Source organism: Lithobates pipiens, unplaced genomic scaffold, assembly GCF_037356315.1.
Source record: "Lithobates pipiens isolate NorthernLeopardFrog02 unplaced genomic scaffold, aLitPip1_a1.2 Scaffold_30, whole genome shotgun sequence".
Classification (NCBI taxonomy): domain Eukaryota; kingdom Metazoa; phylum Chordata; class Amphibia; order Anura; family Ranidae; genus Lithobates; species Lithobates pipiens.
This window is the reverse complement of record NW_027507791.1, coordinates 57,950,420-57,977,236: the sequence shown is the minus strand read 5'-3', so window position 1 is coordinate 57,977,236 and position 26,817 is coordinate 57,950,420. Positions and strand designations below refer to the sequence as shown.

General features: G+C 44.7%; 1 protein-coding gene across 1 annotated transcript; it reads right to left on the bottom strand.

Moving 5' to 3' along the window:
- Positions 1–10,595: 10,595 nt before the first annotated feature.
- Positions 10,596–25,075, bottom strand: LOC143942882 (vascular endothelial growth factor receptor 2-like). The gene is made up of 5 exons (XM_077464288.1): positions 24,924–25,075; positions 23,299–23,610; positions 20,060–20,308; positions 14,888–14,973; positions 10,596–11,411 (listed from the first exon to the last, which is right to left on the bottom strand). The coding sequence occupies exons 1-5, from the start codon at positions 24,976–24,978 to the stop codon at positions 11,367–11,369; spliced, it is 747 nt and encodes a 248-aa protein (XP_077320414.1). The 5' UTR covers positions 24,979–25,075; the 3' UTR covers positions 10,596–11,366.
- Positions 25,076–26,817: the final 1,742 nt, after the last annotated feature.

The following is a 26,817-nucleotide window of genomic DNA, read 5'->3' as shown; positions in this document are numbered from 1 at the left end:
ATCCAGGCGAGGCGTGCCATACCTCCATCTGAAAAGAAAAGACCAAAAGCATAACTCCAGCAGGCAACGAGCACCACAACATTTGTCCCCTACAAACAAAGGAATCCCCCCCCCCCTTCGTTTGTTATGTGTTACCTTCTTTTTTTTTTAAACCGAACCTAATCCACTGCCAACTGTGGCCTTACATAAGCACCAAATCGACGAGATTCCCATCTGCCGATCCAATGGATGGCCGCCTCATCCAATCCACACCGGGCAGCCTCCATGGTCAATGGCGGACACCAACACCCCCTTCTCGATATTCCTGGCCACGAAGTAGTGCACAAGCACACGCCTATCGGGTACCCGATCACTTACCCCTGCTTCGCGAACTAGTCCTGACCGCTCCGTCCAAACCTTAGAGTAAGCCGACCACGTGGACGCACATACCAACTGCTGGATCCATCCCGCGGCGATTTCAATGGCAGCTTCCAAATCCAGTTCGGGCAAGGGACCCCCGCCGCCTCCACGCCCGGTGCCAGCTGCCTGAACTTGTCCCACTGAAAACGAGACAGGGAGTCAACCAATGCATTATCCACCCCCGGGATGTGCACAGCATAAATGAAAATGTTTAACTGTAAACACCAAAACACTAACTGCCGCATCAGCCGTATGACCGGAGGTGAAGAAGCCGACATGCGGTTAACAACCTGTACAACACCCATGTTGTCGCAATTGATGTGTAATTTCAAATTCCTGCACTCTTCCCCCCAGAGCTCCAAAGCCAGGACTACCGGAAAAAAGTTCCAGCAGAACCAGATTTCCCAGAAAACCCGCTGCCCCCCAAGACTGTGGCCAATGCCCTGCACTCCATCTGCCCTTAAAGTGGAAGTAAACCCACTTTTTTAACTTTTACCTACAGGAAAGCCTATAATAAGGCTTACCTGTAGGTAAAAAAAATATCTCCTAAACCTGTACGGTTTAGGAGATATTCCCCTCGGTATGCGCCGCTGACTGCAGCGGCGCATGCGCACAAGGGGGTTCTCTCCGCGAAAATCCGGCAGCGCTCGTCCGGCCGGATTTAAATCTCCCGCGCGCATGCGCGGGAGTGACGATATCGCGGCTCCGGCCACTCACAGCGCCGGAGCCGCGATACCCGGAAGAGACGCCGAGGGAGCATGTCGGCTTCCTCGGCGTGGATCGGGCGAGATGTCGGGGCCTCGTTCTAAGGTAAGTATTTCATAATGAGCTAGTATGCGGTGCATACTAGCTCATTATGCCTTTTGCTTTGCAGGTTTAAAAAAAAAAAAAAAAAAAAATGCGGGTTTACTACCGCTTTAAAGAATGCACCATACCCTGTAGAGTCCCGAAACCCCACCGCCAGCAAACGAGCCACTTCCCTGTCCGGATATTTACTTAGAAAAGGGAGCATCCTTTCCAGTATCACTGAGGTCCTCCCTTTTCTGAGCAGAGTCTCCAGCCCGCTTCCCCTTCCTGAAACATCTGGACAGCATGTGCGCCCCCCCACACCCGGAGCACTCATGCATAACCTTGTACACTCCCCCAAACTTGCAGGCGCCTTCATTAAATTGCCAGCATACCCCCCATTTTTTTACGGCCGGCAGTCCTGAGGCAGGCGTACTCCCAGCCCCCCCCCCCCGAAGAAACTGAGGCAGGGCCTGCGCCGACTGCATAAGCCTCATCCAGAGGCTGATGTCCTTGTGATCCCAGCGCAATTCAGGTCACACCACCTTGTGCTGCCTGAATTGCTCATCATACCGGAGCCACATGACCCCCCCCCCGTACACTCTATGGGCCTCCCCAATCGCGTCCACATAACAGAATAATGCCGAGCTGTGCTCAGAGTTCTTCTCTCCTATGACGCTCGCCAAAATAGCGAATGCCTGCAACCAATTTGAAAAAGTGCGCGGTATCAACCGATACCGCCGCATTTCCTCGTCCTCCTTCTTGGAATCGTCGGGCGTCACCCTATCCAAGTTAAACTTCTCCAATGGGAGAAGCGAGAAGATCTCCACATACTCACCTTTGGCAATCTTCTCACGCACCTCCTGCTTCAAGTGTGCTCCCAGCGGACCCTCGAAGCACACGTACACTTCACATCGCGCTGCGTTGGCCAGCCTAACAATGTCCGACCTTACGGCAGCCTCCTTGGCCCCCTTGTCCACTACCGCCACTGCAACCCCCCTTCCCCCGCCGGAATTGGCGCGGAAGGCTCCAAGGTTGTCGCTCCCCCTGTGGCCCCCGGGAACCCCCGCAGTGCAGCCCAACTGCAGGAGCTGACCACGGGGCGACCTGACTCGGCTGCCCTTGCCCCTGCTCGAACCTCCCCACCAACGCCCGCAGTCCCTCGAGCAAGTCCTGCATCTGTGTAGCAGGCTCCGTCACGGCAGGGGCCTTCCCCGTCGTCGGCCGGTCCCCTGCCACCCCCTTATCCAGGCATCACCGACCCCCTCGTGCCCGCCTGAACCACCCCCAACAAACCCTGCAAAGCATTAGTCAGCGAAATGGAATCCTGCGACTCACCTGGCTGTCCAGGAACTCTCCCCACAGCCAGACCGGTGACCTCCCTCGCTAGCACCTGTGGTTCTTCCTCATCAGAGACCTCCCCTTCCGACCTTGCATCCTGGTCCGAGGTAGGGGGGTGTAAGCCCCCCGGGAGAAGAGACCCCGGAGGCCGATGCCACTGTCCCCAACAGTGCCACCACCCCTCCGGCTGAGAACTCCATGGCAGCCTGGCAGTTTACACCAGACCTGCCAGCCCCTGGAGAAGCGGATGTCCGGGTGCCCCTTCCTGTCTTTTCTGCTGAACATCCTGCAGGCGGTCCCCGTCCCTTCAGGGGCTGCGCTGCTCCCATCCTTCCTCTGGACATCTTCTCCATTGCTGCTCCATCCCTCTCAGCCATCCCTCCAGCGCTGCTGGGCCCTGCCAATGCTGCCCCCTTCTCCCTTCTGTCTATCCCCACCGGAAGGGAGCCAGCGCCATGTGTGCCTGTGGCCCCGCCCCCGACACAGGCCGGCGGCGTGTTGACCGCCTCAGGCTTGTGATGTCCCGCTGTGTCCTCTTCGCCGGGGGGATCGATCGGTCCTCCCTTGGGCTCTGCATGATACGAGGTGGCCGAGCAGCAGGCCCAGGAGAAAAACGCGCCGGAGGCCACAACCTTCGCGCGCGCTGCATCCGCTCACCATTCCCAGGGTCTTCTCCCGCCGTGTCCACCAGCTCTCCTACATGCCTCCGCAGCCATTCCGGTCCCCTCTCTTCAGCCTTCCCTCAACTCTGCCAAAATCATCTTGATGTCCACCATAGCTGAGGAGCAGTGGAAAAACTGCCTCCTCTCTCTGTCTTCTTCTCCGCACTGCTCTCTGCTCCGCCCCTCCACCCTTTTATCTGGCTCCTCCTCCTTCTTTTCCAGCTCTCTTTTCCTCTGCCCACCTAACTTCTTTCTCAACCTTTTAACCCTTTCTCACTCCACCTTTTCCAGCACTGTCATGCCCGGCCCTTCTTTACTTCCCTTGCAGTCCAGCCATTCCGGGCCTCCCTTTTTTGGCCCAGATAGTAATAAATAGCAATCCCCCAATAGTACAGTGCCTATGCAGCGGTACCCCCGTAGGGGCTGCTGAGTGTTGTAGTCCACCTGTCAACCAGCAAGGCACACAATTTCCGGTCACTCTTACAGAAACCAGTCCATGCACTTTTTGTTTTGTATTTTTATTGAGGGGAATTAACTTGGATGGGTTAAGGGTATATGGGATGCCCACCTGATTGCAGAACATTTACATGGGACGTGTGCATATACACTCCAGTCTTCACTCCAGCACAACACTTGCTTGCAGGCTATTTCTCCTCAATACCTCCAGCACTTCACTTGCTTACATGCCCAGGACCAGCTAGCACTGATTTTTAGGCCCAAACTGACTCATCCAGACCTAAGGTGAATGCCCTTTGCAGGCAGAGATTGCGGGCCCCTTTAATGTAGTGAAAATATGGTAGGCTTTAGTGCTAGCTGTCCACATGGCTACTGAGCCCAGTACCACATCTTCAGGCCCTGCCAGCCCTGATGACTGCAGCTGCCTCTCTCCACTGCCCAAATTTCCACAGTCCTCTCTTCTGGTTCTGCCCCCATCCCGGACTATTCTCTCCCAGTCCTCTCAACTGTGCTTCACTCACCAGCCCTGCTGGCTTGCGACCTGTTGTTCCTCCCTGAAGACTTGCCCTGCAGGGCTCTCTCCTGCTATCCTCTGCTTGCTCCTGTGCCACCAATCCAGGACACCTCCACGTGTTCTCAGAGAGTTCCGTCTGCATCCGAGCCCAGGCCCAAGGTCACCCCCCCCTCTCCAGACTCCTCCCTGCACTGCCCAAGGCCACCAACAGCCTAGCACTGCATCTCCAGCTTCCACCCAAACAACTCCTCCCTAGCTGACCCTGACCCTGGGTATTTAAGGAGGCCTACCCCCTGCCAACCCAGATTGGGGATTGGTCAGGTCTCCCCAGGACACCCCAGGCAGCTCCACCTCCACTCTCACCTTTCTTTCCAGAAAACACTGGAACATTCTGGAAAGAAGTGGGAGGTCCTGGTGAGGCTACCTGTGAGTCACCCAACACTACCCTGAGCCATTCCCAGCCCAGATCAAAGCAAACAGGCCTGGCCTAAATTTACCTACTCTACCAAAAACCTAGATACATCACTTCTAGCAACCTAGAGGGTGCTACAACTATACTAAGATGTGGCTGCAAGTCTGGCAGACTTTCATGTTATATACAGTGTAACTTACATGTTATATATTGTATGTGGAGAAGGAAGCAAAAAGTTCCTGCTAATGTCCTTGTCACAGGTTAAACAATAATCATTGACTGAATATATCCAATCCATTTTGCTCTCATCAGGCTATGCCAAGGAACGTCTATTAGGGTTATGGCCAGGTGCCCTGAAATATGGAGAGTTCTATGGTTAATAAAATATTTTCTAATCTCTGTAGGCAACTTTTCCTTCTCTTGTTACACCAAGTAGAATTTCATCTTCGCTATAGAGATAGAAATGAAAAATCCAAAATTAAGGACAAGCAGGCTTGGTATTGGCTGTTGGATAGTTGGGAGCAGCTAGGAACCCAGATAGGGAGGTATTGCTTCTATAATATTAGATTCCATTCACACTCAAGCATTTGTTTTTCTTTTTTGCTTGTTTCCCTATACCTGACTATGCCTTACTACACCTGACTATGCAGAATCCCATTCTAACTGTCAATGTTCACACTTGCACTATGGCAGGGGTATATCTACCATGAGGCAAACAAGGCGTTTGTCTTGGGGGGCATTTTTCAGGGGGACGACACAGGCTGAAAGATCAGTGACGTTGGACTTGGAAATGGGGAAGACTAACAATGGAACTCCGTCTATACCTATGAAATGGCAGGCGGACAAGGGCAACCCTGGGATCCAGTGATCACCCCTCCTTGGTGCACAGACACCACCCTTCCCCTCCTATTGCAGAAAATCCGGTAGGGATGATGATCCAGTAAGTGTCCCCTGTGGATGCCAGCGGAGCCACGTGGAGCCCATCTCCTCCTGGGGCCCACCGCATCTGCTGCCACCTATTACTAGAGTCTAAAATATGCCCCATGGGAGGCTGGAGAGACTGACTAATGGGGTCTGAGGATACAATGACACATGGAGGCTGGAGGGGCTGATTAAAAGGGTCTGAAGATATGCCACATCGAAGTCTGGAATGGTTGATTAATAGGGTCTGAAGATATGCCACATGGAAGGCTGGAGGGTTTGATTACTAGGGTCTTAATATACATTGAGAGATACAGGCTTTGCCGCAAAGGGGATTAATGGATGTGGCCTGAAGACAGAATTACAAAGACTGGAGGGACACTTCCAAAACTAAGTGGGAACATTTATTGGAATTAAGGGACATCAACCAACTAGAGGGGCATCCTGTTTTAGTCTTGCCTAGGGCAGCACAAAACCAAAATACACCAATGGTCTATGCCAGAGATATGCAATTAGCGGACCTCCAGCTGTTGCAGAACTACAAGTCCCATGAGACATAGCAAGACTCCGATAGCCACAATCATGAAACCCAGAGCCAGAGGCATGATGGGACTTGTAGTTTTGCAACAGCTGGAGGTCTGCTGATTGCATATCCCTGGTCTATGCCCTTCACTCATAAAAAAATTACATAACCTTTTTGTAACGTATTTGGGTGGATTTGGTGCTGTAGACTTCAATGGGAGTGCCTGTAAATACATGATATACACGTTTTTATACCTGAAGAATGCCTTTCCTCCTATAAAACTGCTCTCTTCCTCTTGCCCAGCCCAAGAAACCAACTCCTAAGGTTTGATACACAATGCAAAAATTACTTTAATACGTCTGAAAAACACCTAAAAATGCCTAAAAACATTCCACACTCACCATAAACATGTTTGGCTTGGGTGTGCATGCAGGCTTTCTCAGTAGGTAGAACATTTAAAAAAAACGTGTGATCATAAGGATATGTAGGTTATCGTAGCTGACCTGCTTTTGAAATATTAATTGGTTAGCCATATTATGAACCCTCTGGCTTGAACCATTTCTGAAAAACTGCCCTTTAACATATATCAAAGCTAAGTGTTCTGAATCAACTGGCAGCAGGCTTATTCAGAGCTACTAAGCCCAAAAATATAGAAAACGTAGACAGCAAGGCCACTAACATTCCTGTAAATTGAGGTACCACGCTACTGCTAAAAGGTACAAGATACGTCTTTACTCCAATAAAAGTCAGGGCAGGAAATGCGTTTCAGGGGTCCTAAAGTGAATCTTCATCGGAGATTGATATTGAAATCTATCTTGTAATTTGGACTAGAAGTGAACTGGATATGGACTGACTGAGAGAAATCCACATGTGTATGGATAGTTATACTGTACCTACTCACATGTAAATTGTACTCTTGTAGAATGTGCTTTGTTTGGGTTGCCTCGATTCTAATGATGGCCAACTGGATCTTAAAATAAGGGTTGGGTTTATTTACAAAATGGATATACATAGATTCTAATTATAAATATAGATATACATACTTTATGGTTACAAATATATATATATATATACAGAAATGGAAAAGTGTCAAGGTGACAGGGAGATAGAGGGGTCCTCTCTAGGAAAAAACACATAATCATTCATTCATTCTCCTCAACTACACACCATGGCTTTTCGTCTAACTCTGGGACACAGCCTCAGTTGGGTCTCAGTGAATTGCATCCTTGATCCATGGTTAAAGATGTCTTCCAACAGAGGTCATAAATGTCCATTCCTGTTCCAGGCTCAGAGTTGAGGTTTTGAACAGATGGTTACACAGGATGACTAAAAGTGATCCTCTCCCCAGCAAGCATGCTCCATGTCCTGATGAGCCCAATAACGCCAGTATGGAGTTTGCATGTTCTTCCTGTGCTTGCATGGGTTTTCTCCGGGTACTCTGGGTTCCTCCCACACTTAAAAGACATGTTGAAATGTTAATTTCCTCTTGTCTAAATTTCCCTCAATATGTGTATGTATGCATGTCCTCATGCAGCAGTGGTTAATTATATCACCTGCTGGGAGGATGGGTTTCTTCCTGCTCCATGGACACTGACATGGGATTGGAAAGTTTTTCCAGTCCAATTTGAGGTGAGAAGTCCAGTCCTAGCTTCCTTTGCTGTTTCATGTTTTAAAGTTTTAAAAGTTCTGTGGTGCAGTGCTATGCCGTGGTTTTGAATAAACAAACTTCGATTTTAAACATATTATGCTATGAAGCCCTCTTTTTTCCTCCTATTGAAACTGCCCTACCCATAAAACGTGGGTCCTACGGAGTGCACCGCAGGCCGGTCCTATTAGTGGAGGAATGGATCCAGATGGATGTCCTTGGCGTGTCAGCCTGAGGGATCTCTCCTGCTCTGTGCGTATCAGATCTCCATAATAGAGATCCGACTTTTCTGGTAAGAGGCCATCTGGCTTTTTATTATCCTTCGGCTGTTATTTGAGGAGTGTAAGGCCCCATTCACACCTGAGCATAGCGTTTTAAGGCAGAAAATCGCTCGATTTTACCACGATTTTGCAGCGTTTTTTACCACGATTTGGCAGTGTTTTTTACCATGTTTTTCCACGATTTTGTGCAGGGCAAAACGTCACCAATGTAAAAAGAAGAAAAACGCCCAAATCTGCCAGATTCGAGCGTCTAAAAAGGGTCCAGAACTTGTTTGAGCTTCAGGCGTTCGGCTTCAGGCGACTTGGATTGGAGATGTGAACCATCTCCATTGAGAATAATACAGTTTTTCCCCTCCAGCGTTTTGTAGCTTCAGGCTTCAAGCTATAAAAAGCTCAGGTGTGAATGGGGCCTTACTGTGAAGAAATCATCCTATTTGGGAATCTCTCTAAGCCCTTGTACACACTGTCGGACATTCCGACAACAAAATCCGTCTGAGTTTTTGTCCGAAACTTGTGTTGCATACATACGGTTGGACAAAGCTGTTGGAAAATCCGATCGTTCAGAACGTGATGACGTTATTTTGTTACGACGGGACTACGTTCAGGGTAGTAGCCAGCTTTGGTCTAGGAATTTGATCTGAGCATGCGTGGCACTTTGTCCGATCAGAATTCTGTACACATGATCGGACGAAGTCCGATCGAATCATGTCGTCGGAAAGTTTTACAGCCCAGCTCTAAAAATGTATCTGTCGGATATTCTGACGGAAACAGTCCGATGGAGCCCACACACAGTCGGATTATCCGACAACATGGTCTGATCGGACATTTTCAGTCGGAATGTCCGACCGTGTGTACAAGGGCTAAGAATTATTGTCAATGGACTTGAATTGTACCTTTTGTAATGGAAATTTGTAGGTTCTGTATATAATTGTATTCTATTTTATATGTATTGCACGATGCCCTCACTGTGCACACGGCACTAACAATGTTTTCAGTACATGTTTTGCATTCTTTCGAGTCCTGATTAGAATTAGCCTGCCTATGTAATGCCCCTTGTTACCATAAACGTACAATTGTAATATTAATGTGATACCTACGTAATCATGTGTATAAAAACCTTCAAATGCGTCATAATAAAGGAGAACGGTTATTTGGAAAGATGCTGTGTCTGTTCCCTACTGCAGTAGTTATTATTAATTTGGAACCACTAATCAATATGAGGGTAGGAGTTGCCTATCATCAAAATATCCATTTCACTTTCATGGACTTTTTTCTGAGTAGAACAGTTTGTTTTTTGATTAGAACAGTTCATGCATGCTTATCTATTTTTGTATCATTTTTGTTTCGTTATTTTTTGTTTTTTTTATCTAAACTCTTGCTCACAATCAGTTAATTTGTTTCATTGTGCATGTAGCAGCATACCTATTTTATTTAGTAGTGCACTTTTGGCTTTTAAGCACAGGTGTAGCACAGATATTATGTAAATTGCACTAGGCATTTAGTAGCGCATCTATTCTCATTTTTACACACACTCCTAAACTGAATATTCAGTTTTTTGTTTAGATTGCAGCACTATAATATATATTCAGCTGTCACATATTTTTATATAGCTATTATTTATCATTTTTTATATTGACTGGGGGTAGCGCGGATTTTTCCACGATACATAACCTATTACAATCTTATGCCCCATACACACTATCAGTTTTTCTGCTGGGTTTTTCCTTCAGATTTACCAAAGCCATATAATATGAGGTCAAACCTTAGGAGTTCCAATTTATATGCTAAATCTGAAGGAAAAACTCAGCAGAAAAACTGATAGTGTGTATGAGGCTTAAGAAGAAAACCTGTTATGCCGCGTACACACGACCAGACTTTGAGGGACTAAGTCTGACAGACTTTCGACTGAGTTCTGACGGAGTTCTGACAGAGTTCTGACGGACTTTCCGAATGAACGGACTTGGCCACACACAATCACACCAAAGTCCGACGGATTCGAACGTGATGACGTACGACTGGACTAGAATAAGGAAGTTCATAGCCAGTAGCCAATAGCTGCCCTAGCGTCGGTTTTTGTCCGTCGGACTAGCACACACACGAGCGAATTTCTCAGTAGGAACTGGGTCCGGCGGAGTTCTGTCGGGAAAAATTTGAAACATGTTCCATTTCTAAAGTCTGTCAGACTTTTGCAAATCAAAAGTCCGCTGCAGCCCACACACGTTCGAATGGTCTGCCGGAATCATTCCGTCAGACTTTTGATGTTGAAAAGTCCGGTCGTGTGTACACGGCATTAGAGTCTGCAAAAGGCTTGAGACTGGGGTAGAAGTTCACCTTCCAGAGTGACACCGACCCTAAACATAGTCAGAGATACAATGGAATGGCTCAGATAAAAGCATATTCATGTGTTAGAATGGCCCAGCCAAAGTCCAGACCTGAATCCAAATGAGAATCTGTGGCAAGACTTGAAAATTGCTGTTCAAAGATGCTCTCCATCCAATCTGGCAGAGCTTGAGCTATTTTGCAAAGAATGGGCAAAAATGTTTCACTCTTTAGATGTGCAAAGCTGGTAGAGACATCCCCAAAAAGACTTGCACCTGTAATTGCAGTGAAAGGAGGTTCTACAAAGTATTGACTCAGGGGGATGGAATACAAATGTACGCCACACTTTTCACATTTTTATTTGTAAAAAAATCTGAAAACCATTTATCATTTTCCATCTAGTTCACAATTATGTGCCAAGTTGTATTAGTCTATCACATAAAATCCCAACAAAATAAATTTACATTTTTGGTTGAAACATGACAAAATGTGGAAAATTTCAAGGGGTATAAATACTTTTTTATGGCACTGTAAATACCTGTAATAAATAAATAATAAAATCTCAGGCATTTGTCCAGTTCTTACAATCTTTATCTGCCTTAATACAGATCCATTTGTAACTTGCTTTTCCAGAAGGCATATTTTAGTTCATATCAAAGCTCCACAGATATCATCAATATCATCAATTCCAACAACTGCAATTTTCTCCGGTTGACACTAAAATTATGTTTCCAGTATAACATATAGCAAAGATTTTACAAATAAAATAAATATATTTTGGGGCATTTTATTTAAAGCTAAAAAAAGTGTGTTCTATAAATCCTCCTTAAAATTACCGGTGTCATCTTTGATATTTTATACAGCAATATCCATATCCATTTATCAGTTAAAAAAAAAATACACACATAAAAAAGAAAAAATGGGATGGACATTCTCTTCACTTTAACGGCATATATCAATCAATTCTGAGAAGGCACCCAGGAAGGGCAAACACTGACTGCTGGCTGTGGCCAAAGGGCTGTAGGTGGAGCACCATTCATAGTCAACAGAGGAGTACGGTGACCTTCAAGTCTTTCACTCTCTAACCAAAAGTCCAGGATCTGTGTCTCATATAACAACATTTTCTCCTCTCTTTTTATAGCGTTTCCTCAACTAGGAAGAGATAAAATAAAAAAAAATAAAAAAAAAATTAGTAAAGAAAAATTTGAAATCAGAATTACAGCTTACAGTAGAATACAATAAATATAAATTCATTACATCTTAGCATACTGCTAGTGTAAATTTTTGCTATAAACAATGAATATACTGTATATAAGATGTCACATGACAGCATTTGTGTTTATACAGAGCCAATAAAAAAAAGGAAAGGCGGACAAATTGGGGTCAGTTAGCAAAAACCTATTCCTGAGAATTGTTTCCAGATTTATTCAAACATTTTATTTTCTATTCGTGAAATGTTTTCTACTTCAAATTTACTTTATGCGTAAGGGTATTAGTTTGTGTTGCATATTGTATGTGAAAGTCAATCTATAAAGTTTATCACACTGGATTCTGCTCACCCCAGACCCCCCAAGGGAAGCAGCACCTGGGTAACCTGCTCCTCGATTCTGTGTGGTTTAACCCATCTCTTGTGTTACGGTGACAGTTTTATCAATCAGAAATCATATTCCCACAAAGGCTGGTAAAAAAAAGAAAGGAATAATAAAGCCGACACACGATTGGATTTTTCGCAGACAAAACCTCAGATTTTTGTTCGAAGGTGTGTGCCTGGATTTTGTCTTGCATACAAACAAGGAATTGTCGGCCAACAAACATGGTTTTTCAGGTCTTTAGCGCCACCCTTTGGGCTCCTTCTGCTAAAATCGTGTTAGTAGAAGTTTGGTGAGTGTTGATTCGCGCTTTTCATTTAGCGCTTTTCAGTTCGAGCTTTTGATTTAGCACTTTTCAGTTTGTTTCTGAACGGCTGTTCGTCAACCAGACAAGTTGCGGAATCGGAGGAGATAATGTGTTTTATTATTGGCCTTGGAGTTATTGATTTGTCCAGTCCAGGAACAGGAGGAGGAGGATTTCTTGGACCAAAAATTTGTTGTTTTATTAATCGTGACCAATTATGTCCAACTTCAAGATAAATGATGAAAAGTCAGAAGCACTTAACATCTCCCTAAACCCCAGGAAACTCCAAGATGCCAAATCCAATTGTCCCTTCAAATGGGTAGATCTCAAGCTCAAATACTTAGAGATATGGCTTACACCAGAACTAGATAGTCTTTACACCCATTCTACACAACCTGCGACTTACAACTCTGGAATCTCAAGCCATTATCTTGATTTGGGAGGGCGGCGGCAGTAGAGATGACAGTTTTGCCCAGGGTGTTATACCTTTTTCATACTTTGCCCATCAGACTACCTAAAAAGATCTTCTCCCTACTGAACAGGACATTGAGAGACTTCATCTGGGCTGGGAAGAAATCACGCATTAGCATGCTGACCCTAACTAACCAAAAAACAGAGGGGGGTATTAACCTACCACACTTTAAACACTATTACTATGCGACACATCTGATACGAATTTTTGATTGGAATTGTCATGCCTCCTCCAAAGACTGGGTGGGAATAGAAAGCCTACAGACTGAGATTCCCCTAAGGTTCTTACCATGGGTCACCAAAGAGGCACGTCCTTCCAACATAGCACTACATCCCACAATCAGCCCAACATTATAAATCTTTCACACGGTGTCACAACAATATAACATTGCCTCCACTCCTGGTCCCCTGATGCCACTAATCCATAACACAGAAATTGCATTAGATCACACCACGGTGTCCTTCCCACACAGAGAAGATGATACTCCCACGACTGTTACCCATGGCATAGACAAGGGCAAACTTAAGACTTTTGACAAATTAAAGTCAGAACTACAGGCGAAACACTTTACCCATTGGCAGTACAAGCCATTACATGATTATGTCCACTGCCCTGCCAATAGACAACAATTTCTGAGAGAGCAGACTTGGTTCAAGCAGTTGTGCATCACAGGGGAATCTGTGAGTAAGACAACCTCTGTGATGTACAACTGGCTACGAACAACCAGACAGGCATAAGAAAGAATGGGAAACAGCCCTCAAAAAGTCCTTCACAGACGAACAGTAGGCCAATGTATTTACCCTTGCACACAAATGTTCCATCAGTACTGGTACTCAAGAAACTTCCTATAAGGTATTGACGAACTGGTACTTTACCCCAGCCAGGTTGCATGCATGGTACCCAGACGCAACAGATGTCTGCTGGAGATGTGGCACTGACAAAGGCACCATGTTGCATTTCTGGTGGGATTACCCACTTCTGTGTGGTTTCTGGGATGAGGTCTGCACTCAGATTCATGCCATAACCGAAACTGAGCTGAAATTCACACCTGAGTGCTGTTTGCTACATATATCCAATTACTCACTAAGCAGGTACAAATAAAAAAAAAACGGTGGTTTGCCACATGCTAAACGCAGCGAAAACAATTATCCCAAGACATTGGAAATCAACACATGCATCCACGATAACAGAATGGTTATCTGAAGTTAACTCACTTTACAAGATGGAGGAGGCTGTGGCAATGGCGTCAGAAAACTCTGACAAATTCCACAAGTTATGGAAAACATGGTTCATTTTCAAGAACTCCAACTCCTTTGTCAAGATGCAGAATGGCTGACTACACAAGATAGGAACAATGTCCAGATTTACCTAACTCAAACTCCACGATTAGAGTTAACGTAGATCATTCTCAAACCTGTCTGACTAACATAAAAGTCATCTATATACAATAGAAGTAAATAAACTAAAAACCCTCTACCCTCCCTTATTCACCCTTCACCCCTCTTTTTCTCCCCCTGCCCCCCCCCCCTTTAATTTATTTTATCTTACTATTTTATTTTTTATGATTTAGGTTTAGTCTCTTTATACTCTAAGGCCGCGTACACATGGGCGGATTGTCTGCCCAACTTAGTCCGCTGAACCGTGTTTCAGCGGACAATCCGCTCGTGTGTGGGCTTCAGCGGACTTTTTCAGCGGACAGTCTGACGGACTTTGTCTTTCGGAATTTCCGTAATTTTGTCCGTCCAAACTTGGTTTTGTCCGTCCAAACTTGGTTTCAGCGGACAGTCCGCTCGTGTGTAGGCAAGTTGGACGGACTAAGTATGGCGCATGCTCAGAAAGGATTTACACGGCCGAAGGTTGCATTGCAGTGTATTGGACGTCGTTTTTCTAGTCCCGTCGTACGTGCTGTACACGTCATCGTGCAAGTTTTCAGCGGACTGTCTGTTCATCGTGTGTGGTCAAGTCCGTTCATTCAAAAGTTGAACGGACTGTCTGTCGGATTGTCTGACGAACTTAGTTGGGCAGACAATAGTTATCAATAGTTATAACAGTTTAATTGTAAATAAGGGCTGTATACATAAACAGAAAAAGTATTATTATCTGTATTTGAATTTTAATCAAAAATAAAATAAAAAGGCTGTAATGCAGGATGCCCTATGAAAATGTAATGAATATTTTACTTAATTTGTTATGACATTATATTTGCTCAATAAAAACTTTTATTGGAAAAAAAAATATATGTCTAAAGACGGCAGATACATACCCAGATCACACAGCCAACTACAGCAGCTACAGCAAGGAAAACAACAATATATATAGTAGGCAAATCTTGATGGTTTGTTGCTTTTTCTGTAAAACAAGAATTGAAATATTCCAAATGTCACATGAATTATGATAAAAGAGTATGTGTATATATATTATATATTATATATATATATATATATATATATATATATATATATATATATATATATATGGTTCATTTCAGTGTTTGGATCACTTAAATTTGTTCCAACAAGTAGTGAATGTTATTTGGAAAGTGTATTACTTGGAAATTAAACTCCATACAATTAAAGATAATCTAAAACTATGCAAAAAATGGAAGTCACGGTTGTTTCTTCAATCTGCAGCCTTTGTTCTCACATTGTAAATCACTAACCTTGAGCAAGCATGAGTAGATGTCTCAATACACACCTTTTGTTCAAGTCAATGATTCATCAAGATTTGATGCAAGCATGAAGAAAAAAGCCTTGGAGACAGTAGTTTTAAAAAAAAAAAATTCCTTACAGCTTTTACTCTTTAAGTCATTTTTATTGTTTTCAAAAAAGCATTATAAAAAAAAGTAACATACAAAAGATTACATTTTTACAGTTAACAACAGATATGATTGTATGCATCTTTATATGTTCTGCTATCCAATCCCTCCCCTCCCCCCATATAAGATGCCGGTTTGCCATATATCCACTAATTTTTAAATTTCCAGCACTTAATATATACTTATTTTCTCTCAGTTACTACTCAATGGTCTTTGTATCCTGCTTTGGGTCCGTCACTCACAATGGGACATTCGTTCTTTGCAGCCAGGGTTTCCACAGCTTGACAAACTTGCAATAGTTACCTTGTCTAGTTAGGATTACTTTTTCTATCCATACTAACTTATTAATGGCTCCAACCAGAGCTTTTTTTTCTCAAACAATAGGTGCTGGAACTTAACCGCGACCCCACAAACCCCTCCCCCTACACACACCATCCAAATCACATCAAATAGTGGGCGTGTTCAGTCAAATTTCACGAAAACAGTAGGAGGGTCATTAAGGGGCATTAAATACCAGGATTGCATTACATACAGAGAGCAGAGCTGTCACTTGTAAACACAGAAACCAGACTTCTGTGTTTACAAGTGATTGTGGTGAGCAGGCACCAAAGGGTCTGAGCCAGAGGTGGTGGAACTGAGTTACAACAAGTTCCTCCTGGAAAAAAAGCCCTGGTTCTAACCCATTCTTCCGGGGTCAGGGGATTCCGTGATTGCCAGTTCTGTGCAATTAATTTTCTTGTCTGGTACAGGCATCAGGCTATCGCTATTATTGTACATGTTGGCCCAACTTCTTTTTTTATATAGCCCAAGACCAGGGCTCAAGTCCTGCGGGAACGCAGTTCCTGTACTTTTTCCACAACAGGAACTCAGTTCCCATTAGCAGCCGTGTTCTGCTTATGCTGGTTGCAAGGCTGAGCAGCGCCTCCGAGAGAGAGCAGCCAGCCACAGACACCACACCAGACAGAGCCACACTTACTGCTGGTAAGGATCCAGCCTGTGCCCACTGCCCAGTCAGTGCCAGACAGTCCCGGGGCCACTGCGGACTACTCCTACAGCCGCTCTAGCACACTGCCAGCAGTGCAGCCCAACTCTGATCTGCCAGACTTCTCCAGTTCAAATTCTCCTCTCCTGAGCTGAGCCTCCAAGTCCCCCCACCCAAGAGGTCTACCTCGAGTTTGCCGCCTGCCAGTCATTGACAAACTTCCAGGTTAGTGTGTCACACACACTTTGTTAGTTACAGTGAGCATGTTCCCCCTCCGTTCTGCTGCTGTCTCCCCCACTCCCCCTTCGTTCTGCCACTGTCTCCCCCACTCCCCCTCCGTTCTGCTGCTGTCCCGCACTTCCCTTCCCTTCTGCTGCTGTCCCGCACTTCCCCTCCGTTCTGCTGCTGTCCCGCACTTCCCCTCCGTTCTGCTGCTGTCCCCCACTCCCCGTCCCTTCTGCTGCTGTCCCCCACTCCCCGTCCCTTCTGCTGCTGTCCCGCACTCCCCCTCCCTTCTGCTGCTGTCCCGCACTCCCCCTCCCTTCTGCTGCTGTCCCGCACTCCCCCTCCCTTCTGCTGCTGTCCCGCACTCCCCCTCCCTTCTGCTGCTGTCCCGCACTCCCCCTCCCTTCTTCTGCTGTCCCGCACTTCCCTTCCCTTCTGCTGCTGTCCCACACTTCCCCTCCGTTCTGCTGCTGTCTCCCACTCCCCCTCCCTTCTGCTGCTGTCCCGCACTCCCCCTCCCTTCTGCTGCAGTCCCCCACCCCCCCCTCCGTTCTGCTGCTGTGTCCCCCACTCCCCCTCTGTTCTGCTGCTGTGTCCCCCACTCCCCCTCCGTTCTGCTGCTGTGTCCCCCACTCCCCTTCCATTCTGCTGCTGTGTCCCCCACTCCCCCTCCGTTCTGCTGCTGTGTCCCCCACTCCCCTTCCGTTCTGCTGCTGTGTCCCCCACTCCCCTTCCATTCTGCTGCTGTGTCCCCCACTCCCCCTCCGTTCTGCTACTGTCCCCCTACGTTCTGCTACTGCCCCCCTCCGTTCTGCTACTGCCCCCCTCCGTTCTGCTACTGCCCCCCTCCGTTCTGCTGCTATCCCTCTCCAGTTTTCCTCCATATCCCCCTCCGTTTTGCTGTCCCCCTTCGTTCTTGTGGTGATTATTCTGTTAGTTTGACAAGTTAACTTATTTTGTTTTTGTAAACTTGCACTTTACAATAAATGTTGCACTGTATTTTCTGTGAAATATATATGTATATGAGCGTATCATTTTTTTTTTTTTGGTGGGGGAGTGGATCTTGGATGGGAGTTCCCACACTTTTTTCCCCAGGACTTGACCCCTGCCCAAGACGCGTGCTCTAGGTTCCAATTCAAGCGGCGCGACCCTAAACGTAATATTAATTATTTTCAATATATCTCTGTCCAATATCGAAACAGCCTTGGGCATCTCCAAAACATGTGTATGAGATCCCCCGTCTTGGTACATCTAGGGCACTTGTCGTCCGAACGACGGCCAAACATGTACATTTTCTTAAGAGTATAATAGGCTCTATGCAATAAAAAAAGGTGGGATGCTTTTCGCGAGGGAGAGACCGACACCAACGGTCCAAATTCTAAGATCCTTGCCCATTGCTCTGCTGTAATTTCTCCAACGTCCTCTTCCCATCTTATTTTGTTCTTAAAAGACCTTTCCTTATCATTACATTTACCCATTATTTGCGAGTACACTACTGATATTAAGCCCTTATTAGTATCTGCTTTAATTATTCTTTGGAGAAGGCGACTCTCGCACCATTCTGGTGTATAGTTGTTAAACTGATTGCCCAAGGCATGTCTGATCTGTAAATAACTGTAAGCCCTTGTACACACGGTAGGACATTTCGACAACCAAATCCGTCGGATTCTGTCCATTGGATTTTGTCCGTCGGATCTTGTCCGAAACTGTTGCATACACACGGTCGCACTAAGTTGTCGAAAAATCAGATCATTCAGAACGTGATGACGTAATTTCGTTACGATGGGACTACGTTCAGGCTAGTAGCCAATAGCTTTGATGTAGGAATTTGATCTGAGCATGCGTGGCACTTGGTCCGATCAAAATTCTCTACACATGATCGGAGTATGTCCGATCGAAGCAGTTGGTCGGAAAATATTTCCAGCAAGTTGGAAAATTGGGTCCGATGGATATTCTGACGGAATCAGTCCGATGCATACCACACACAGTCGGATTATCCGACAACACGGTCCGATAGGACACATTCCGCCGGAATCTCCGACCGTGTGTACAAGGGCTAAAATGACTTATTTGGTATCCCATATTCTTGTCTCAGCTCTATAAATGATTTTAAGATGTTCCTCTCATACAGTTGAGCTAACCAATTTATTCCGTGTCTCTCCCAATCCTTATTCTTCCCTATAGTAAGAAGTTCTTGCAAGTTTTTATTATTCCAGATGGGTGAGTATTCTGTAAGTCCCCTGTATCCCATCATTCTCTTGACTGTTTGCCAGGTTTAAGCTATCAACTTTAATGTTGGTCGCACACTATCAAGAAAACCTGCCTCTAAATTAAACTCCATACAATTAAAGATAATCTAAAACTATGCAAAGATGGAAGTCACTGTTTCTTCAATCTGCAGGGTCTGTCCTCTTTATCCTTGCCTTGTGAGTTACTAACCCTGCACAAGCATGAGTAGATGTCTCAATACCCACATTTTTTGAGTTAGTGATTCATCAAGTTGTGATGCAATCATGAAGATGGCGACAGCAGTTTAAAAAAAAAAAATTCCAACAGCTTTAGTCATATTATTTACCTATAATATATCTATCCCATGCTGTACAGGCAGCTGGATCCTGAAGAAATCACCACTTCAGGGATGACCCGTCCTCTTCCTGGCTCAAAACTTCCTGCACTGCAATGCTGTACAGCTTCTGGTAGAACAGAAGTTAGGCTGGTCTGACAGGGACCCCTCCCTCCTTTTATACCTTTATTTAAAAAAGTTTTTTAATTGATTACACTGCCTGTGAATGAAGGAGAGAATCCTGTGACTGGTCAGAATCTCTCCAATTCATGGATTATGTTACAGGCAGTGAAAGCAATGAAAGAACTTTTCTCCGAGGAGGAGGAGGAGGACGAGGTGGAGGAGGAGGGGGTCCTTGCCAGACCATCTTTACAGCTTTATTGTCTGAGGTTGTCAACCATTGCAGCACTGGAGTCTCAGAGCCAGGAAGAGGACGGGCATCCCTGCAGTGAAGATTTCTCCAGGTGCCCCAGTAAAAAAACATAGTAGAAAAATCTGTTTATTGGTATAAGAAGAAAACAAATAATGGTGGGATGTGATGTAAAGGTTGAAAAGAGAGGTTCAGGGTTTAATGTGGGTAATGCCAGGCTGTAGATATACCTTAGATGGCAACAGAAGTCAAGAAGTGGCCTCTACATATCTTTTACTGGGGTGACACAAAGAAAAAGAGGAAGACAAAGAGTGAGAAATAGAACACAACAAAAGGGAACAAAATGGGAAAATAAACTTGTAAAGGAAGAGATCTATAGGCAACAGCCAGATGGTAATGGTGACCATGGTGGCACATAAGAAAAACAGATACCGGGACAAAACATACAATATATAAAGCATGTGCTGTATCTACTCTTACCTGTATATTGAATAGTGTACTCCACGCTCATGTTACTAACAGGGTTCATTACAGTCGCTGTGTATATTCCAGCAGCACTTCCAGGAAGAGTAAGAGTGCTGTTATCATCACTTAGGAAATGACCCTCGGGCCATAGTTCTCCATTCTTACTCCAGATAATGTGGGTTGGTGAATCCCCTTCATAATGAACACTTAGAGATATGTTCTCTCCCAATGTTTCAGGAGTGATGGTAACATTTCTGATTCGATCTATAAAAGAAGTGGTGAAGATGTCAACATTCATGCTTTATGTTGGGTATGGCCAACAGGTATTCCACAATCTACTCAAAGAGCCAATAAATGATATCATAATCAGGGTGGATTTTAAATCCACTCGATTTAAATCATCATTTTTGAAGAGCAACTGTCATCTCTGTCCTGCAGCGGCTCCTCCTCTGACCCGCTGTTGACTCACTGACATTCTCATTCACTTTAATGGGGCGGCTGGTGATGCAGCAGTGACACAACAAAGTGAGGGACATGGCGGCAGCGGGTGAGTGGATGCCCGCTAACCGGCACTGCCATGATGGATCTGAAATGACAGGTGCTCTTTAATTGTAAGGAATCATTCTTGCTGGTAGTTAGAATCTTTAATATTTGCAAACAAAATTAAGGTTTTCTATTTAGAATAATAAGCTGTCAGGTTAGTAAAACAGCGATATCAGAACTGATTCAGTCATACAGTTTGTAGTGTACATACAGTAGATTTTGCAGAACAATGGGATAAACAAATATTCCTGAACTTTATTTTATCTCATTGTTACTGTGACATTGTGTGAATGAATCAATGCAGTGCATGTTATCTCAGCTTGCAGAGCTTGGATTCATTGAATGAGTTTACCAAAAATTTAAATATTGCAGAATATACAGCCTCATGCTACATAACTAAGCTCCATTTCATGCTGAATATACTAAACTATTAATGTATCTTAAATAGAAAACTAGTGCAATGGTCAGTGTAGTGTAATGGTCTGGGATGTCATCTGATCCCCTCGACATCAAGTCGGGGTTGCAGGTGTCCAGAGACGCAGACTCACCATTTGACAAGCCTTTCTTACGTGCTCATTTTTGAGTATAAACTTTGTTTTTAATTTTTTAAATAAAACTCTACCATTGGTAATGCTCAGTGTAATGGTCAGTGTAGTGTAATGGTCAGTGTAGTGTAGTGGTCAGTGTAGTGTAGTGGTCAGGGTAGTGTAGTGGTCAGGGTAGTGGACAGGTAGGCCAGTGTAGTGTAATGGTCAATGTAGTGTAGTGGTCAGTGTAATGTAGTGGTCAGTGTAGTGTAGTGGTCAGGGTAGTGGACAGGTAATCCAGTGTAGTGGTCAGTGTAGTGTAATGGTCAGTGTAGTGTAGTGGTCAGTGTAGTGTAGTGGTCAGTGTAGTGTAGTGGTCAGTGTAGTATAGTGGTCAGGGTAGCGTAGTGGTCAGGGTAGCGTAGTGGTCAGGATAGTGGACAGGTAGGTCAGTGTAGTGGTCAGTGTAGTTTAGGGGTCAGTGTAGTGTAGTGGTCAGGGTAGTGTAGTGGTCAGGGTAGTGGACAGGTAGGTCAGTGTAGTGTAATGGTCAGTGTAGTATAGTGGTCAGGGTAGTATAGTGGTCAGGGTAGTGTAGTGGTCAGGGTAGTGGACAGGTAGGTCAGTGTAGTGGTCAGTGTAGTGTAATGGTCAATGTAGTGGTCAGTGTAGTGGCCAGTATAGGAATCAGGTAGGTTAGTGTAGGGGTCAGTATAGGAATCGGGTAGGTTAGTATAGGGGTCAGTATAGGAATTAGGTAGGTTAGTGTAGGGGTCAGTAGAGGAATCAGGTAAGTCAGTGTAGGGGTCAGTGTAGGAATCAGGTAGGTCAGCATAGTGGCCAGTATAGGAATCAGGTAGGTTAGTGTAGGGGTCAGTATAGAAATCAGGTAGGTCAGTGTAGGGCTCAGTGTAGGAATCAGGTAGGTCAGCGTAGTGGTCAGTGTAGTATAGTGGTCAGTGTAGCATAGTGGTCAGGGTAGTGTAGTGGTCAGTGTAGTGGACAGGTAGGTCAGTGTAGTGGTCAGTGTAGTGTAGGGGTCAGTGTAGTGTAGTGGTCAGGGTAGTGTAGTGGTCAGGGTAGTGGACAGGTAGGTCAGTGTAGTGGTCAGTGTAGTGTAATGGTCAATGTAGTGGTCAGTGTAGTGGTCAGTGTAGTGGCCAGTATAGGAATCAGGTAGGTTAGTGTAGGGGTCAGTATAGGAATCAGGTAGGTTAGTGTAGGGGTCAGTGTAGGAATCAGGTAAGTCAGCATAGTGGCCAGTATAGAAATCAGGTAGGTCAGTGTAGGGCTCAGTGTAGGAATCAGGTAGGTCAGCGTAGTGGTCAGTGTAGGAATCAGGTAGGTCAGCATAGTGGTCAGCGTCGGAATCAGGCAGGTCAGTACTATTGTAGGAAGGAAAGGGAGTGCTAAATGTCCACACATTAGGGGGCGAAAATGACTTGCCTTCCCCCGGGCGCTGACAACCCACGTTACGCCACTGCCTCTACTTATCCCCAAAGTAACTATTTAGTAGGGTTGAGACCAATCCTCATCCTACAGGGAAGATTGTTGGAATTGTGGACCTTTGGATTCAGAGTTGCATATCTAGCTTTTGATGCCAGACATGCCATCACAGGGCATAATAGGGCAATCAATTCAGCAGAGTTCCACAGCAGAGTGCTTACTAGCCTCCAGGTCTTCCAGAACGGAACTAGTTTCATATAAACGCATCCTACAGGCAAAAAAAATGCATACAAGTATGGTGCTCCTTTACGTATTGTGCCCCTTTAAGTATTGTTCCCCTTTATGTATTGTGCCCCTTAAAGTATTGTGCCCCTTTATGTATTGTGCCCCTTTAAGTATTGTTCCCCTTTATGTATTGTGCCCCTTTAAGTATTGTTCCCCTTTATGTATTGTGCCCCTTTATGTATTGTGCCCCTTTATGTATTGTGCCCCTTTAAGTATTGTTCCCCTTTATGTATTGTGCCCCTTTAAGTATTGTTCCCCTTTATGTGTTGTGCCCCTTTAAGTATTGTGCCCCTTTATGTATTGTGCCCCTTTAAGTATTGTGCCCCTTTATGTATTGTGCTCCTTTATGTATTGTGCCCCTTTACGTATTGTGCCCCTTGAAGTATTGTGCCCCTTTAACTTACTGCCGAGATGGAAGATGGAGCATTAGGAAAAAGATAATAATGCACTTACCTATGACTCTACATTCCTTATGCAAAACATTTACTCGATGTCCACTTTCCTTAGTGGCGAGCAAGTCATAGACTCCGCTGTCACTTTTCTGTACATTTTTGATTTTGCAACACCCAGTGCTGCTATTCACATCGATTCCTTTTCTGAAACGCTGTTGCATCCAGGTATTACAAGACACATACACAAGGTGCTCTTCAGGCTCTTTTATAAGATCATAAAAAACATCTTCTATACACGAAAATCCACACAAACTAATCTCGGAGGAAACCGCAGTAAATTCAGGATTGGCAGCAACGTTTTTGTAGAGCAGAGCTGGAAAAACATTTTGCAGTTTAGTTTTATTCAGATACATAGTTATACAAAAAAAATAAGAAAAAACTTATAAAGCATTAAAAATATGAATATTCATTTACTGTATATATTGTGCATTTACTATCACATGTACCTCTTATTTTATACAATCTACTCAATTGACTAGAAGAGTTATTGTAGGAGATCGATCCACAAATTCACAACTCTTACCTTAAATACCCCTCTGTAGCAAGACGGACTTATGCAGATGTGTATCTAATACATGTAGTATGTGTTGCTGTGTGATTTCACTTTTTCACTTTACCCTCCTGGACCCACAATGGACAAACTTTTACTACTGGAACATAGAACTGCAGTTCTATAAAACAGATTGTATTATACAGCTACTGTCCATTGTAATAGAAATAGTATGTGTTCTGCCTTCAACCACCTTGTAATTCTCCTCTCTCTTTTCCCTTCCTTAATAAATAACATGCTTATAAAACACACCTACCACATCCATTCTTGCAGTGTGGCTCACCACACATGTTACAATCTGATTGTACCATATCCTTTAGATCTACCAACAAGTATGCAATGCAAGAGCCTGCTTGATTGGATAAAGTTTTAATGAATAGTTTAGGTGGGTAGTTTTGGTAACTCAAAAGAAGCTGATTGTACGTTGAGCCTAGTTCCCTGCACACACGGTTGGACTTTCCGACAGAAAATGTGCGATCGGATCGTGTTGTCAGAAAATCCGATCCTGTGTGGGCTCCATCTGACTTTTTCCGTCTGAATTTCCGACACACAAAGTTTGGGATCTGGATCTAAAAAAATTTCCGACAACGAAATCCGATCGTTTCAATTCTGATCGTGCATAGAGAATTCCGACGGACAAAGTGGCGCGCATGCTCAGAATAAATTACGAGACGAAATCTATTGGCTACTGCCCTCTTTATAGTCCAGTCGTACGTGGTTTACGTCACCTCGTTCTGAACGATTCGGATTTTCCGGGAACTTTGGATTTTCCGGCAACTTTGTGCGACCGTGTGTATGCAAGACAAGGTTGGGCCAGAATCCATCTGACGGATTTTTTTTTTCATCGGAATGTCCGACCGTGTGTACAGGGCATTACTCAACACCAGCAAATAACTGATTCCGCTCTATTAGTAGCCACGCTTTGTTATGCCTAATCATAACAGCATGCAGAATATACTACTGATGTCCTGTACTTTTCATTTTGTTATAAATGAAAAATGAAAAATAAAAATAATAAGTAACAGTTCTTTATGCAATTTACTGACATCTCCTATCGTCTATTACTATGTACTCACCGAGCAGAATGTAGTAGTGAGGTGGGATGGTGAGATCCATTTTAGATCTATGCATAGTAAAGTATGATAACAGGAGTGATCAGGAGAAGTTCTGAAGGAGCTTTTTAAATCCTCAAGTGCTGAACATCATATCTCTGACACATAATAAGTTTCTTTGTTGTCAGCTCCGCCCTGAAATTCCTCCCCTTTTACTGTCAGATCTAAAAATGCGTCCAGCCCCCAACCTGCTCTTCCTCTTCTCTGTTCTAGTGATGGGAAGTCGGATCTTTAAAGTGAATCGGTTTATTTCGAACTGCTCACTGAAATGAGCCGATTCAATGAATCGATTCTTCGGTTCTTCGGTTCACTTGCTGAGTCTACTGACAAGCAAGTGAACCGAAGCTCTGATTCAACCTTCTTAAATGAGTAGAATCAGAAGACTGATTCACACAGAAGGTTGGCAGGTCCTGGTAATGTTTACTTTGATTTAATTCATGGGCGCAGAGCACAATTGTTGTCAATTGACAATTATTCCATTGTTGTCAGATTAGCTCAGTGTCATGCATTTTGGTGATACACAAACAGCTGTGTTAGGCTGGGTTCACACTTGTGCGATGCGGGAACCCTGCGATTCCACGACGGGTTCCTGCATCGCACCAGACTCGCACAACAGTTCACAACGACACATGCGAACTGCTGGGGAGTGTCATACAATGTTAATGGCACCCCCATTTCAGTTCGCATGTCGCACTGCGAAGTGTCAGTTTGGACATGAATCGGATCGCATGAGTGCTATGCGGTCCGATTCTGGTGCGGACCAAAAAAAGGGTCCTGTGCGAGTTTAGTCCGAATGCGATACGATTTCAACCATACTATCTGTATGGCTGAAATCACATTGCACGGACATCGCCTGCGATTTGCACTATGCTGCAGTGTGAACCGGCCCTGAGCCTAGGTTTCCGCAAATTTGATGGATAGCAATGTTACCTGTGAAGTTGCCCCAGAATGCAGTTCACATGCACACAAACCGCGCTTTTCATTTAGGCTCTGTTTCCACTTGTGCAACTTGTCCTGCGACTTGGGACTGCAAAGTTGCATGACAAGAAGTACCCGATTTCCAATGAGTACCATTCATATCTGTGCGACTTCAAGTCACAGCGACTTCAGAGTAGTCCCTGCACTACTTTGGTCCCATTGTAATGTGACTTGAGGTCCATAAACCTCCAGAATACACAGGCATGGCTTCAAGTCGTGGCAGAATCGTGCAACTTTCTGGCTTTTCAGGCTAACGCAGCCTGAAAGTTGCACAATTCTGCCGCAATTTTGATGCGACTTTAAAGCAATGCCTGTGTATTCCGGAGGTCTATGGATCTCAAGTTGCATCAAAGTGGGACCAAAGTAGTGCAGGGACTACTTTGAAGTCGCATAGATACGAATAATACTCATTGGAAATCATAGAGTACAAAGTCGCAGGACAAGTTGCACAAGTGGAAATGGAGCCTAAATGAAAAGTGGGTTTTTGTGCATGTGAACTGCATTCTGATGGGCCAACTTCACAGTTAACATTGCTAGCCATCAGATTTTCCCATAGTCTTTACAGCGCATGCGCAGGAATGATGATCAGATTTTACTACCACTACCATGGGTGAAGTACCCCTGGTAGTAAAATCCAATCGTTAAGGCTATTTTCACACTTGTGCGACTTGAAAGTCAAGTGCTTTTGCCATGATTTTTGCCATGACTTGAAGCAATGTCTGTGTAATCTTGAGGTCTCTGCCACAAGTCGCATCAAAGTCAGACAAAAGTAGTACAAAAACTACTTTGAAGTCGCACAGATATGAACTGAACTCGTTGGAAATCACGGGGTGTGACTTGTCATGTGACTTTGCAGTCTCAAGTCGCAGGACAAGTCGCA

Coding starts and splice junctions, on each gene's coding strand:
- LOC143942882 (XM_077464288.1), bottom strand. CDS start 24,978: ATGCATAGATCTAAAATGGATCTCACCATCCCACCTCACTACTACATT. Junction 23,611..24,923: donor TCACTACTACATTCTGCTCG/GTGAGTACATAG, acceptor ATGTTTTTCCAG/CTCTGCTCTACAAAAACGTT. Junction 20,309..23,298: donor TAAGGAATGTAGAGTCATAG/GTAAGTGCATTA, acceptor CTTCTTTTATAG/ATCGAATCAGAAATGTTACC.